Source organism: Acinonyx jubatus, chromosome C1 (genome assembly GCF_027475565.1).
Source record: "Acinonyx jubatus isolate Ajub_Pintada_27869175 chromosome C1, VMU_Ajub_asm_v1.0, whole genome shotgun sequence".
Classification (NCBI taxonomy): domain Eukaryota; kingdom Metazoa; phylum Chordata; class Mammalia; order Carnivora; family Felidae; genus Acinonyx; species Acinonyx jubatus.
Genome location: NC_069381.1, coordinates 213,877,810 through 213,893,702, shown reverse-complemented (window position 1 = coordinate 213,893,702; position 15,893 = coordinate 213,877,810). Strand labels below are relative to the sequence as shown.

Below are 15,893 nucleotides of genomic sequence, written 5' to 3'. Positions count from 1 at the left end.
CAACCTGATTTTCCTGTTTTTTAATTTATATTTATTTTATTTATTTTTGAGAGAAACACAGAGAGAGAGAACAGGCAGGGCAGGGGAAGAAAGAGAGGGAGACACAGAATCCAAAGCAGCCTCCAGGCTCTGAGCTGTCAGCACAGAGCCGGACGTGGGGCTTGAACCCACAAACTGTGAGATCATGACCTAAGCCAAAGTCAGACATTCAACCAACTGAGCCACCCAGATGCCCTATGACCAACCTGATTTTAAACTTTAGATAGAAAGTCAGTACCCAAGAATAACCAATAAAATTCCAAAAGCACAATGTAATGAGAAGAAACTAGCCCTACCCAGTATTGAACCGTGTCATTGAGAGCCCATTGTGGGGGCCTCGGTGGCTCAGTCAGTTAAGCGTCTAACTTCGGCTCAGGTCATGATCTCGCGGTTCATGAGTTCGAGCCCCGTGTCGGGCTCTGTGCTGACAGCTCTGAGCCTGGAGCCTGCTTCAGATTCTGTGTCTCCCTCTCTCTCTACCCCTCCCCCACTTGTGCTCTGTCTCTCTCTGTCTCTCAAAAATAAGTAAATGTAAAAAAAAAAATTTTTTTTTAATTTCTTTTCCTAGGGGCGCCTGGGTGGCTCAGTCGGTTGAAAAGAATTTTTTTTAAAGAGCCCATTGAAAGAGGCAAATAACTAAAAAGACGCATCAATGAAAAAGAATAGGAAATCAAGAAATATACCCAAATTTACGCAAATTTAGTCCATAATAAAGATGGCATCTCACCTTTCTTGGGTAAGGGGGAGAAAAAAACACTTAATAAATAGTATTAGAATAAGCAAGTCATCATCTGAAAAAAAGAAGAAAATTAAATCCCTGTTTCTTTATAGCTTCTACCAGAATGCTTCCAGATGGATCAAAGATGTAAACGTCAAACAAAACAAAAACACAAAAGAACTAGAAGAAGCCAAGGAAGAAATGTCATAACCTCAGAGTGAGAAAGACATTTCTACCTCTGCTGCACAACCCAGGAGTCATAGAAGAAAAAAATGAAATTTTAAATGACACACACACAGTTTCTAACCCACATGGCAAAACCAACCCCAAGTGAAGTCCAATGACCAATGACACAGTAGGATAATTACTTGTAATGAGCATCACACACAGGAGGTCATTGTTTTCATATATAAAGAGCTCCTGCAGGTCTGTAAAAAAAAGATCAATAACCTGATATTTTAAAAAGCCAAAGGACATGAACAGGCAGTTCTCAGAAAAGAAAATGTAAATGGGTTTGAAACATAATAAAAGATGTTCAGAATATGAAAAGATTACCAACCCCATGCCTATAACAGAAACGCAAATTAGAACTAAACTAACAGACAATATTGCTCAATTGAACCTCATCAAAATTCAAAAATTTTACACCTCAAAAGATGCCATCAAAAAAATGTAAAGACAAAAACAGACTGGGGGAAGATATGTCTTCAGGCATATACCTGGAAAGGGATTTATATCCAGGATTAACAAAGAACTCTAACGTCTCAATAAGAAGCCTATTCAGTCAAAGAACGGGCAAAAGACTTGAAGACCATGCACAATGGATCGTATATGAATAGCTAATTAGCACAGGAAAAGATGCTTGACACCATTAGTCACTAGGGAGATAAAATTTAAAACGCTATGAACCCACAATTGTATGGTCAACATACAGTTGCTTCAACAAAGCAGGAAAGAATATCCAATGGAAAAAAGATAGTCTCTTCAACAAGTGGTGCTGAGAAAACTGGACAGCAACGTGCAGAATAAAATTGGGCCACTTCCTTATGCCATACACAAAAATAAATTCAAAATGGATGAAAGACCTAAATGTGAGACAGGAAAAAATCCTAGAAGAGAGCACAGGCAGCAACCTCTTTGACCTCGGCCATAGCAACTTCTTACTAGACACGTCGTCTAAGGTAAGGGAAACAAAAGCAAACATGAACCATTGGAACTTCATCCAGATAAAAAGCTTTTGAAAAGTGAAGGAAACAATCAACAAAACGAAAAGGCAGCCTACGGAATGGGAAAAAATATTTGCAACTGACATGTCTGATAAAGAGTTGGTATCCAAAATCTATAAAGAACTTATCAAACTCAACACCCAAAAAACAAACAACCCAGCGAAGAAATGAGCAGAAGACACGAATAGACACTTTTCCAAAGAAGACATCCAGATGGCCGACAGGCACATGAAAAGATCCTCGGCATCACTCATCATCAGGGAAACACAAATGAAAACCATGATGAGATACCACCTCACACCTGTCCAAATGCCTAGAATTAACAACGTAAGAAACAACAAGTGTTGGCAAGGATACAGAGAAAGGGGGGCCCTTTTGCACTGTTGGTGGAAATGCAAACTGGTACAGCCACTCTGGATAGCAGTGTGGAGGTTTCTCAAAAAAACTAAAAATAGAACTACCTTATGATCCAGCAATTGCACTATTAGATATTTACCCAAAAGTTACAAAAATACAGATTTGAAGGGATACATGCACCCCAATGTTTTAGAGCAGCACTATCAACAATAGGCAAACTATGGAGACCGCCCAAATGTCCATCAACTGATGAATGGATAAAGAAGATGTGGCATATAGATATATACAATGGAATATTACTCAGCCAACAAAAAGAATGAAATCTTGCCATTTGCAATGACATGGATGGAGCTAGAAAGTATTATGCTAAGTGAAATAAGTCAGTCAGAAGTCAGATAAAGACAAGTACCGTATGATTTCACTCGTGTGGAATTTAAGAAGTAAAACAGACGAGGGGCGCCTGGGAGGTTCAGTCGGTTAAGCGTCCGACTTCGGCTCAGGTCATGATCTCACGGTTCGTGAGTTCAAGCCTTGCATCGGGCTCTGTGCTGACAGCTCGGAGCCTGCAGCCTGCTTCGGATTCTGTGTCTCCCTCTCTCTCTGCCCCTCTCCTGCTCACACTCTGTGTGTCTCTCTCTCTCAAAAATAAATAAACATTAAAAAAAAGAGAGAAAGAAAACAGATGAACATATGGAAGGGGGGGAAGAAAAGAGAGGGAAACAAACCACAGAAAACTCGATGATAGAGAACAAACTGAGGATTGATGGACGGAAGTGGGTGGGGGATGGGCTAAATAGTGACGGGCATTAAGGAAGGCACTTGTAATGACGAGCACTGGGTGTTGTATGTAAGTGATGAGTCACTGAATTCTACTCCTGAAACCAATATTGTACTGTGTGTTAACTAAACTTTAAATAAATAAATAATAAATAAATGAATGAATGAATAAATCCTGCAATGAGACCATTTCATACCCACTAGGATGGTGACAATCAAGAGGACAGACAATAACAAATGTTGAGGGTGCGGAGAAAAGGGAACCCTCCTGTGGTGCTGGTGGGAACACAAAATGGTGGGGCCACTTGGAGAAAAGTTTGTCAGTTTCTTTAAAGTTAGATATAGGAGTGCTTGGGTGGCTCAGTCGGTTAAGTGTCCAACTCTTGATCTCAGCTCAGATCTTGATCTCAGGATCCTGAGTTCAAGCCCCTCATTGGGCTCCACATTGGGTATGAGGCCTACTTCACTAGTTTTTTTTTTAAGTTTTTTTTTTTATTTATTATTTTTGAGAGAGAGACAGACAGAGCCTGAGCTGGGGAGGAGCAGAGAGAGGGAGACACAGAATCTGAAGGAGGCTCCAGGCTCTGAGCTGTCAGCACAGAGCCCGACACGGGGCTCGAACTCATGAACTGTGAGATCATGACCTGAGCCAAAGTCATACACTTAACTGACTGAGCCACCCAGGCACCCCTGAAGCCTACTTTAAAAAAAAAAGTTAAATATAAAGATGCCAAATGACCCAGCAGCCCACTCTCGGGCTTCTATCCAAGAGAAATGAAAATATGTCCACACAAAAAAGTTTATGTATGAACATTCATGAGACTATTATTCATAATAGCCAAAACTTTGGAACAACTTAAATATCCATCACGCGGTAACTGGATAGGGCAGATGTGGTGCGTGCATGCAAAGGAATATTATTTGGTGATAAAAAAGGAAAAATCAATTGAGATACACCGCAACATGGGTAGACCTCGAAAACATGATGCAAACGCAAAGGAACCAGACATAAGAGACCACACATTATATGATTCCATTTACAGGAAACATCCAGATAAAGTGACTGTATGGAGGCAGGGAGGAGATTAGCATTTGCCTGTCAAGGGGTGAAGGAAAAACAAAGGACTGACCACAGACATGAGGGGCTCACACTGGGGTGATGGAAATGTTCTAAATCGGATTCATGGTGATGGTTGCACAACTTGGTGTATCCACTAAAAACAATTGAATTGTACCCTTGGAATGTGTGAATACATGCTATGTAAAACATGCCTCAAAAAAATTACATTATGATACATCATTGTGAAAGAAACCAGGTGGCGGGACCAGATTTGGCCCTCAGGCCCCACAGTTTCCTGAAAACATGGCGGCTGTCTTAGCAAAGCAATAAAGGGTCCTTCTGACTTTGGGAGGTTTTGCTATAAAGTTGAAGAGCGTGAGCAAGATAAATTCAGCACTGCTATTGAGAAACAACTCCAGTGACATACCATTTTCTCAGCCGTTCGGGTAGCAAGCATAAATACATGGGGTCACACCTTGTCAGAGCATATAAGGAAAGAAGCACCCCCTTGCACTGCTGGCAGAGTAGAAGTTGGCAGCCCGATGGGGGCAGTGGGACTGCATTACAAATGGACGTACCCTTGACCCAGCATAGTAGGAACTCATCCTGCAGATAGGCCCACACACCTGCCAGATGATATTTGCATGCACTTACTCGTGCAGCGTTGCTAGCGAAAGCAAACAACGGGGAACAACCTAACTCCATCGGTGGGAGAACAGCCAGATAATCGACACTACACCTATAAAAAAAAGAACAAGGAAGCCCTTTACGCACTGCAAAGGAAAGACGGCCAGGACATTATCAGGAGAGAAGCTCACAAGGACACTGGGTACGATACACTGACGTTTGTATAGAATGACCAGTCTATGTATATATTATGTGTTTGTGTGTATACCTGTGTACACATTTGTGTACTTTGGAAGATTTTGCTAGGGTTGAAACTCAAGAGGAGGGGCACCTGGGTGGCTGAGTTGGTTGAGCGCCCAACTCTCGATTCTGGCTCAGGTCATGATCCCAGGGTCGGGGGATCAAGCCTCACGTCGGGCTCTGGGCTGAGCAGGGGGCCTGCTTAAGATTCTCTCTCTCCTTCTCTCTCTCTCTCTTCTTTCTCTCGCTCTACCCTCTCCCCCCACTCTCAAGCACACACACTGTCTCTCTCACTCAAAAAAAAAATCTTACAAAAAAAAAGAAAAAAACCAAGAACAAAATAAATCCAACATTGGCTTAAAAAAAAGACAAACTCCAATCACACACCATTTCACACCATTGGCAAACATAACACAGCTGTGTGTGTGTGTGTGTGTGTGTGTGCGTGTGTGTGTGTGTGTGCGCACATATATTTGCATACAGCTATATAAAATGTCTCCAGAAGTATCTCCAAGGAATTGAGGCTGGCTTTAGAAAGCTGACTGGCTCACAGCATGGGAATGGAACATTTCACTACATGCTCTTCTGTCGTTCTTGAATTGTGGGCCATGTGAATGTATTTATTCATCAAATTAATAAACTAAGGATATGGAGGAAATAAATAATACAATGGAAAAGGCTTTCAAAGATACACTGAATTGTATGTTCCACAAATAAGGATGTCACCATTTTGTATAGCCACTCACATTTTATACATCGGGCTATTGTTTGAAAATTGTCTTTACGTTTCTGAAAGCTTCCAGACTTCCAAGGACCAAAAAAATATTCATGCTCCATAAGTGCTCCAAACGTAAAAGTCCTGAGCAGCCATGATTTGGGTCTCTGAGTTGAGGCGAGCCTGATCCCCAAGGAAAACATTGCTACTTGCACAAGAGACTTTTAATTCCATCCAAAGACACCCTTTTTATTACCATATAATGTGTGCAACACATACGTCACCTCTCACCCTCCCCAGCACCCTTTCTGTGAGCCTCATCCCACCGAGAGCTTCACTAGAGCCTAGGGGACAGGCAGACCTCTGGATAGAGGGAAGTAGGGCACATGACTAATGACTATGGTGGTGGTGTTGTTTTTAAGTCCAGATGGGACCAGAATATCCTGCTTGGTTCACAATAAAGCTGTATCGTTTATATTTTTAAAGGTTTGAAGTAAGCTCCTAAAAGCCACGTAGGTATAAATAACAAAAATATAATACTAGAAAATAAACGTCAGCAGTGTCGTAAATCACTAACAAGGCGTAACAAGCAGCCCTGGTCCCGGGAGGATGATTTAGTACAACGTAGTAGAGGTGAAATGCTACTAGCCTTTTGGTTTAATTGCATACCCTGCCGTCCAGAAGAAACCACTGTCCTCAATTTGGCATTGGGCGTTCCCTCATATGTCTTTTTTGCTTGGACGACATATGTATGGATCCTGAAACTGGAGAGTATTATTTTTTTTTTGTATTGAACTATATGCGTTTTGTATGATAGGATAAATCGACCTACGCTGGGCACACCTTGCCTCGTTCCTTTCTATGTTGTGAAATTCATCCCGGTTAGTGCCTCTTTGGATCCCAGCTCTGCACCCCCCAGCTGTGTGTCCTTGGCCACATGCATGAACTCTTTGTGCCCTGTTCTCTTACCGACAAAACAGGTTGGTGACAGCTCCCATCCCTGGGCTGCATTTAGCAGTAAATGAGTTCGTCTTTGTGCCGCTCTTAGGACCATGTCTGGTTTATCATACATGCAATGGACGCGAGTACCGACTTCACTTCAGAAAATGAAACTCGGAAACTAGGTCCTAGGGATGTCATGCCACTTGTCTCGGTCACATGACCAGTGATGGGCAGAGCCCCAGGGTCTAACAGGAAATGGGTCCTATCACCGGCACCCTCACATCTCCCAGAATTCATGGCTCTCGGCCACAGCAAATGGGAGCTCAGCAAACATCTGTTGTACAGAAGGGATTGTGTGATTTTTCACAAACCTTTACTAATTCTCCGATGAAGCTAATCTGATGTGAACCAGGTACTTCTTAAAAGATATCGAAAATTTGGGAAGAATAAATGGGGTTTGTCACTGTAGGAAATAGAAATGAAGTCACAGATGAAAGAAACCAATCATGAGGGGCGCCTGGGTGGCTCAGCCGGTTAAGTGTCCAACGTCAGTTCAGGTCATGATCTCGTGTTTCGTGAGCTCGAGCCCCCAGTCGGGCTGTATGCTGACAGCTCAGAGCCTGGAGCCTGTCTCACGGTGCGTGGGATCAAGCCCTTCATCGGGCTCTGTGCTGATAGTGTAGAGCCTGCTTGGGATTCTCTCTCTCCCTGTCTCTCTGCCCTTCCCCTGCTTGCGCTCGCGCACTCTCTCTCTCTCTCAAAATATTTTTTTTCAAAATTTTTCATAAAACATTAAAGAAAAAAAAGAAAAGAAAAGTTATTGGAAGGGCGCCTGTCCCACGGAGTCCAGGCAGGAAACCAAGGTAGCCTCAGCTCCACTGGGGAAAGTGTGAGCAGGTCTGGTGCTAGGAAGCCGTGAGCTCCCCTGCGTTGGGACTGGGTTCAGAAATGTCCAGCCTCCCTTTCAACCGCCCCCAAGATCCGACGGCTGCCCGATAAATCCAGCCAGAGGCAGCCAGCAGCCAGCGATGTCCCCACGAGGGTCTGCCTTGGGCCCCAGAGCAAGGCAGGGAGGGAGGGGGCACTGATCAGCACACATACTTCCTCCAGACGGGAAAACCAGTCCTCATCCCGATGGGGCTCCATTAAAGCACGATGCTCATTTTGTGTTCCTTACCAGGTTACTGAAGATATTCTTGCAAGCCAAGAAGAGGAGGAGAAAAACAAAAAGAATAAGAAGAAGGCAAAGAAACCCAAGAAACCTAAAGAAGATAAGGAAAAGAAAAGCACAAGGGAAAAAAGCAAGGTGAGGAATTTGGAATTTTAGACATTTTCTTTTAAGTGACTTTTTTTGCTTTGAATCCGCGGCTTGGTCCCCTCCGGAGATGGCAGACATTCGTTTCCTAGGCAACCGTTCTTTCCTACCAACTGTTTTTCAGTGTTTTTTTAATGCTGCTCCATCACCCGTCACCATCCTCTCTGTGACTTGTAGTAAATAAATATTAGGATAAAGAGTGGTTTCAGGGACTCGGACCCTGTACGTGTTCATTCATGTATGGGATACCTTTGAAATTTTTATTCCTCAAAATCAGTGATCCCTCCGGTCTTTCCTCAAAGGTAGACATCAGGAAAAATGCTGGCGAACCAGATGACCACTGCAAAGTCAAAATAATCTTAACTGCTTTAACCGAAGTGTGTTCGTTCAAATTTATCCCTTCACGTTGACATGGTGGCTACATTTTAGTGGGAGTTTTTCCTTCTTACTATCCAAAGGAAATCAGAGTTCAAACAGTGTCACTTTGGGCCAGGCCTCCCCTCGTGCAAGGGGGAAGGTGGTGGCCGTGGCTGGATTCACCAGGTGCTGCTGTCTTGGGGGGGTAACTGGCGGGGTCTTCACCTTCAAGCACGTGGAGAGGTGGGCGCCCAGGGCAGTGTTCTCCCAGCAGAAACTCCTTCTATGGGGGGTGGAGCTCAGGCTGGAAGCTGGCATCATCCTGAAGCGTGATTATGTTTAAAGAAGCATTTCTGCATAGACAGTTCCTTCTTCACAGCTGACCAAAACCCTGATCTCAGTCGACTCAGGAGAACGGATCCTTAAGAGTGATGGTCCGTCTGTGACCGTGTCCAAGGGCAGAGACCCAGCTGTCGCTCAGGTAGCAGCAGCCACACTCCTCCTGTTCCAAAAGGTGGATTCAGGAGAGACACGGGGCAGGCTGCATAGTCCAGGACAAGTGATGGGACCAAGGAGTCAGAAACGATGAGCAGGGGAGAAAGGAGACTGTTGGTGAATGTACAATGACAATACCCAGATTCCACGTAAATGCAAGTCCTGGGTGGTGGTGATGAAGGCCAATCTCTTGTTAAAAATCCCTTGCACGGGGCGCCTGGGTGGCTCAGTCGGTTAAGCGTCTGACTCTCGATTTCAGCTCAGGTCATGATCTTACGGTGTGTGGGTTCGAGCCTCACGTCGGGCTTTGCGCGGAGGGCACGGAGACTGCTTGGGATTCCCTCTCCCTTTCTCTCTGCCCCTCCCCCACTCAAATAAATAAATAAACTTTAAAAAAAAATCTCCCTTGCACGCTTGCAGCCACCCAGCTGGAGACAATTGCCCCTTCTGCCAGGTTCTTCTCACTTCTCCGGCACCGTGGCTGACAGAACCTGCCCCCATCCGTCCTTGTCCCTCTCCTTCACCACGCTGCATTGTGTGCTCTTCTTTTGAAGAGAAGAGAGACCTCTTACAGCTCGCTCTGGGCACAACCCGCTCCACCGCAACCCCAGCTCAGTCCCCAGCCACCCAGTGTGTTGTGCTGACCCCTCATCTAATTCCGCCCCAGGAATTGCTGCTCCAAGGCCACACCACCCAGGGACAGCCCACCCCCCTCCGTGGGGCCATTCTGAAGGGTTGTCCCAGCTCCCAGGCTCCCTGTGGGGTCAGCTGACCGCTCACGTCCAGGGGTAGCACAGCTCAGCTACATCTGGTTCTCTTCCCGGGGCTGCTCCCCTCCCGGTGGGTGGTGTTCCCAGTAGATCACCCCCTCGGCCTCCATCTGAGTGTTTCCAGGGAACCCAACCCACGAGGCCACCTGTTGTCCCTTACTCCTCTGCTTGGGTCCCAAAGCTTCTAATGTGTTGCAGAAGAAAAATTAAAAAAATAAATAAAATGAGAAGAAGAGAGCTTACTTGATACAGTTAATTTTTAAAGCCCCCCCTCACACGCTGCAAGATACTTTTCAAGTGGTGCCTGAGAATAAGGACAATTGGAAGGATTTCAATTTTATTCTAAGCATTCTCTTGCTCTAAATATGCATTAGGGAGTTTGACACTTGCAAATTAAAAATTCACTGTTAATGAAGCGTGTTCCATAAAAAAAAAAAAATCTGAAATTATCAGCTATACAATCTGGTCTTTGTTGAGCGAAGGTATTTTATTAACTGGCAATTAAAGAGTCACTTCATGATGAACAGTTTGGGCCAGGAAGCAAACTCTGAATCCATCAGCATTTACGAAGTGGCTGGAAATGAAGGGAAAAATCCTTCAGAGCTACTCAGAACTGAATCTATTCATGAAAAGTACAGGTCTACCCGGTGACCTTTTGTATTGACTTTTAAGAGTCTTAATTTAGAATCAACCCCAAAGCATCTAAAAGCATTCCTGTGTGTGAGAACTGGCATGTTGACCTGTAGAAACAGACATCTCTCATTCATCCTGGTCCAAGAGTAAGGCAGGGCAGAGGGGAAACTGGTTTGACTTCGCTTGTGTTCGTGCTGACTCACCCCTAACTCTTTCATGGTGGCACAGCTGTGGGATTATCCCTCAGGTATTTTTGTAAACCTGGTCGTTTCTCTATTGCCAATACATATATATGGTCAGAAAACTTGAGAAAGACCTCATATTAAAAAAAGAAAAACCTGAGGATTATCTGAATATTTCCACTCACCTCTACAAATGGAAAATAGACTCTTGTCAACATATCACACAAGTACAAGCTTCGTCAGTCCATAGAAAGGTTACAAATGAGCATATGTGGCCACAGAGGAGCTGTTGACAAAGGTCTGGAGGTGAGTGAATCAGAAGGCTGCATGAGGGTCAGGGGCTCCAGGCAGGATTCCAGGCCATCGCTGAGCCAAGGAACCAGAGGACAACTTCAGAGCAAGGAAGACAGAGGCCAGGGAGGGTGCAGGGTGTGGGGCTGGGGAAGCCTGGAGCGTGGCCGACCTTCTGGAGAAGATGAGAGTCACCCCTGGGGTAGTGACCTGAGCAGACCTAAGCTGTGCAAGCTGTGGTCTAAGGTCTGTGGTTCACGACCGTGGTTGGGATGGCCTGTGGGTGGGGAAGTGATCGAGGCAGGGAGGCTGTTAGGTCCAGGCAGGGAGTCCCAAGAGACAGGAAGCAGGGTCCGTGCAAGCCCAGGTTCCACCCAAAGGCAAGTGTGGGCCAGGGGCCGGAGCCCCTCTGAAGTTTGCGTCCATCTCCATTGGAGAACGCATTTAAAGTCAGACATCATCCACAAGGCTGTGAGTGAAGTGAGTTCTGTTTGTCTTGTTGATTTTTTGCAAAAATGATGAGGAAGGAAAGGCACATCCAGCTGGTGGTACAAAGATCTGGGCTCATAGTGAGCAGAACGGTGACACCCTGGCCTGGCTCACAAATACCCATGGTCATCCTTTCATGACTGCCTCCCCTCCCTCCTCAGCCCCTTCCTGGGGTCCCCTCCATCTGCATAAGAGTGTCTCAGAGTGCCCTGCCCAAAACACCTCTCCTGCAACCCTAGTGCAGTGGGGCAGAGCTCCCCTTAGACACTCTGTCATTCAGGACTCTGAGGATTAGTGAGTGTCCCTGTGGTATCTTGAGATGTTTGAACCTGGAGATGACCGGAAGGATGTTTAAAGGGGTTTGGGTGTCCCTGCTTGGATTTCCAATTTTCTGGAGGGCTGATGGCATGAGAAGAGAGAGTGCCGTCAGGGTGGACCTCCATAAATCGTGCACAGCATTTTAGAACAATTGTGGCGGGTGGTCCTACATTCACTTGACCATTTCATCAAGAAACGTCGCAGACAAGTTAACACTTAAAGCATGAAAGTTTTCCATTTCTTATCTGGATCCGTCTGGAGACCCTCTCTGCTGAGATGCTGAAGCACAGAAGCAAGGAGATTGATTCATGGCTCGTTCACCTTCACCAGCGCGAGTAAAGGGAAAACATGAAAGCACCATAGACACCTTCAAAGATGAGCTTCCAAAAATTAGTCGTTTCATCCCCTAGAGAAGAAAACGAACTTCTATCCTGTACCTTTTCTTATACAAAAATTAACTCAACACGGATCATGTATTTACATGTAAAACTAAAACCTTTAGGTAAAAAGAGGGAAAACAGATCTTCAGGATCTAGCGCTGGGCAAACAGTTTTTACATTTGATGCCAAAAATATCCACAAAGGGAAAGATTGATAAATTGGACTTTATCAAAATAAAATTTTTTTTAAAAAATATAGGGGCACCTGGGTGGCTGAGTCAGTTAAGCGTCTGACTCTTGATTTCAGCTCGGGTCTTGATCTCCCAGTTCATGGCGTCAGGTTCTGCACTGACAGCACAGAGCCTGCTTGGGGTTCTCTCTCCTCTTCTCTCTCTGCCCCTCTCCCACTTGCGCTCCCTCTCTCTCAAAATAAATAAACAAACATTTAAAAAATAGCAATAAAAAAATAAAAAAAACTTTTGCTCTGGGAAGAGGATGAAGAAACAAAGAGAAAATGGTTGCAGGCTATAGATCTGACAAAGGACTAGCATCTAGAATACGTAAAGAATTCTCAAAATGTCAACAGTAAAGAAAAAAATTAGTCTTCCTTTCTATCTTTGGTTTGAAAATCATCTCTAAAGGCGTTAAGGATCGCAGACGAGGACATCCCCTGTTAAGAATATGTAATAGAGGACAATGCTAGTCTGGTCGGGAGAACGTTCTCTGCAAGCCAACAGCAAGCTTTGCGAACGTACTTGCAACGTCAGAATCACGCCATTTGCTTGACAGTCGTCTGTGTGGACTTCACGTTGGCTTTAGAAACAAAAACCCAGAGAAGGGCCACCATGCGTTCCATCCTTACAACCCTTTTCTCTTTGTTGTCTTTCAAGCCATATGTTAAGCCATTTGGAACTATCTTAAATGGATTTTACCTGCCCAGACCACACGGTCATGTGATGCTAAAGAGTCCTCTCTGCATTCGTGTAACTTCGTGCTAAATCCTGGGAAGAGCCTGGTACCCACATGGAGCACCATTAGCTTGAGAAGCTTCTGCTTGTCTGCAGGGCCACCCAGCCTTTCCGTGACCACAGCGCCTCTTGTCCAACCGCTTGGCCCCAGGAGGTGCTCCATAGTGAACCATGGAGCCAACCACCCTCTTCTATTATGTTAGGGTATTTCAAACTAAATCTTGTCCTCCTTCACAAGGATGGAAAAGTGAGTGAATTTCCAGAGGCTGGTATCAGGAATAAAGGTGTCATCGTGGAAATGTCCGTATTGAGCATCCTCTGTGTCCACTGAAGGACAGCGAGAGAGGAAGATAAGAAGCCTCGAGCTGTAGGGACAGGAGCTCTAACCCAGGAAACGGAGACCCCAAGGATAGACTCCCTGCAATTGTACATAAACTTTTACATGAAAGTGTATCACTCTAAGAAGAAGGTGTGTGTTTTCTTCATGTTTCCTCCTATCTAAAAAGCTCAAAAATCACCACTTCCAGAAAGGACATCGTTGGTTATGCAGAAGGGCCAAGGAAAGCACTGCTGGTTCAGAAAAGAGCGGGAGTCCACCAGCCCTGGAGACAACGGAGGAGGCCTCCCCGAGAACATGGCCTGTCAGCAGCCTTTCAGGAGCTCACGCTCATAGCCCAGGTCTGCCTGGGTCTCCCCATCCCTGGGGTGGGGGAACCACAACAGCCTCGTGGCCGCCACTGCCTCCTCCCGTCCTGCCGTTCTGCCACCTGTCACCCAGCCCAGCAGCCAGCGACCTGATGAAACCAGGACTCTGATCAGCACCCAAACAGCGCTTGGGGCTCAAGAGCTGGGTGGTAGTTCTTTCCAAAGGAATGCTGGATGTTCACCTGAAGGTGCTGGGAGGAGGTAGTGGGATACAAAGATGCACCAGATGCTAGAGACATCAAGAAGGGTGACTGGCCTGGGCTGGGTGTTGGAGGACGAGAGGGAGGTCAGGAGTCGAGGTGGACGCCAAGTGTCTTCACTGAGATGCCACAGAGGATGAGGGACAGAAAGACAGGAGCTGGCTTCAGAATGACACAGATTGGAGGGTGGGACACCCACGCGGATGCATCACATGGTTAGTGGAAATTCCAGACAAACTCTGGCAAGATTCAAGAGGCCCCCCTGCACAGAAAGCCCCCATCGAGGACAGGAGAATGGATGGGCTGTGGGAAGACCAGTGTGGGGTTAAGCTGGAGAATCTGGATGGCGTCCACAGAGGAGCGCAGGAGGAAGAGGGGAAACCAGTGAGAGAAGGCAGCAGCCTGGGAGGAGGGAGACATTCGGCACCCTGGAGACAGTGAGTTTCCAACTGTGTGAGTTTCTGGAAGGACGAAAGGAAGGTTCTCCTTCTGTCCCCTCCGCCTGGCTACCGTGAGAAGCGAGAACTAATAATATGATGGAGACAAGTCAGGAGGTTCTTTGAAGGGTGGGAACCACTGTGTGGTATGTCCCAGAAAAGCCAAGGAGGATGCTTGAGGAAAAGGTGCGTTGATGGACACATCACTGGGACGCAGAGCTCCTTCGGCTACAGAGGAGCGCGGGCCAGCAGGTGCAGAAGGCAGACCACCAGCAGGGACGGACTCGGGCTTAGACCTGAGGGCAGCTCATATACATACTTCTTAAGGAAATTGCCAAATGATCAATAAAGTCGAGAAAGGATTTTACAAAGGGATAGAGCTAAGTGTTCAGGGACGGGGGGAATGCACCCATGGTGTGGGCTGGGGGAGGTCCCGGGGCAGCAGGCAGGGAGGAGATGTTGCCCAATAGAGTAAGGCCAGGGTTCTCTGCAGCAAAGAATGCTGGGGGAGAAGCCAGGAGAAGCAGAGGGTTTCAGGGGTGAGGAGAGTGTGAAGGGGAGGAAAACCATTTCACCCAAATGGCCTCCATCAAGAAGGCTTAAAACCCATGTAACTCTGCTCAGCCAGCAGAACAGACAGCCACACAGGGACCGGTGCAGGGTTCGATGGTTACCGCTACCCTCTGAACAGGAAGACGGGACCAGACTGATGCTTGATTGACTGATTGATTGATTGATTGATTGAATCAACCAGAATAATTCAGGTTGAGCGTTTTCACTGGACCCTGATTTCCCATAATATGAGTTTCCAGAAAGATAACGGAGATTCCTTCCATTCAGCATCAGAAATAAAGACCGGAGAATCCCTGGATAGTCCTTTGCTGGCCCTAGGACTTGGTTTTCCCTGACCCATCCCCCTGAATGCTCATCTAATTACCCCCATCAAGCAATATATAACAATTATCACTCAAGCAACACAAGTTCAGGGTAGAGGAGGAGAAATCGGGTTATTGATTTAAAAAAAAAAAGAGAGAGAAAAACAAGCAAAGGTCGCGTGGAACCCATCACCCGTCATCATTAACATGGTGGTGTATATCCTTCCAGACACTTCTTTAGACATCGATGTATATTAATTGCTCCTTACGCTGCATGTTTCTAGTGACCATTAATTGTGGCATCCTGAAATGGGATGCTGAAGTCAGGATAAAGGTTAGGAACAAAGAGGAGTGTTTAAGTGAACCCTCTGGAGGCTGAGAAAGCTGGGCTTTTCCCTGAGTTAAGTCTTCCTAAAGGGCAAGGAGCTGAGCCGGGTGCACAGAGGTAAGAAGGGCTTCCCGGCAAAGAGGCCCCCACTGGGAAAGCATCGCTTGTAGGTGTGGAGCCCGGACGGTGGTCAGGGGCCTCGGAGGAGGACATCAGCTGGCGGTTTGGAGGGCCGTTGTGAGAAACGTGGCATATTTCTTACCACCGTCATAATGGCCAGGACAATTTTTCTGACAAAAATTAAGCCTAGGTGCCACCAGAGAAAATCAGGACCGATGTACTTAGAACACAGCTACCCATTTTTTGACTTCACATTGTGGGTTATCTCAGATGGGCTGAATACCTTCTATGTAAGAAGGAACAGCAGTCTGAAGCCCGGAAAGCCAGGAA

General features: G+C 46.0%; 1 protein-coding gene across 1 annotated transcript in view; it reads left to right on the top strand.

Annotated features, from left to right (window-relative positions):
• IQCA1 (IQ motif containing with AAA domain 1) overlaps positions 1-15,893 on the top strand; it is a 154,701-nt gene that overhangs the window by 70,053 nt on the left and 68,755 nt on the right. Inside the window, exon 8 of the mRNA XM_027046990.2 lies at positions 7,882-8,007. Within this exon, the coding sequence (XP_026902791.2) occupies positions 7,882-8,007 (126 nt within the window). The remainder of the gene's footprint in view (positions 1-7,881; positions 8,008-15,893) is intronic.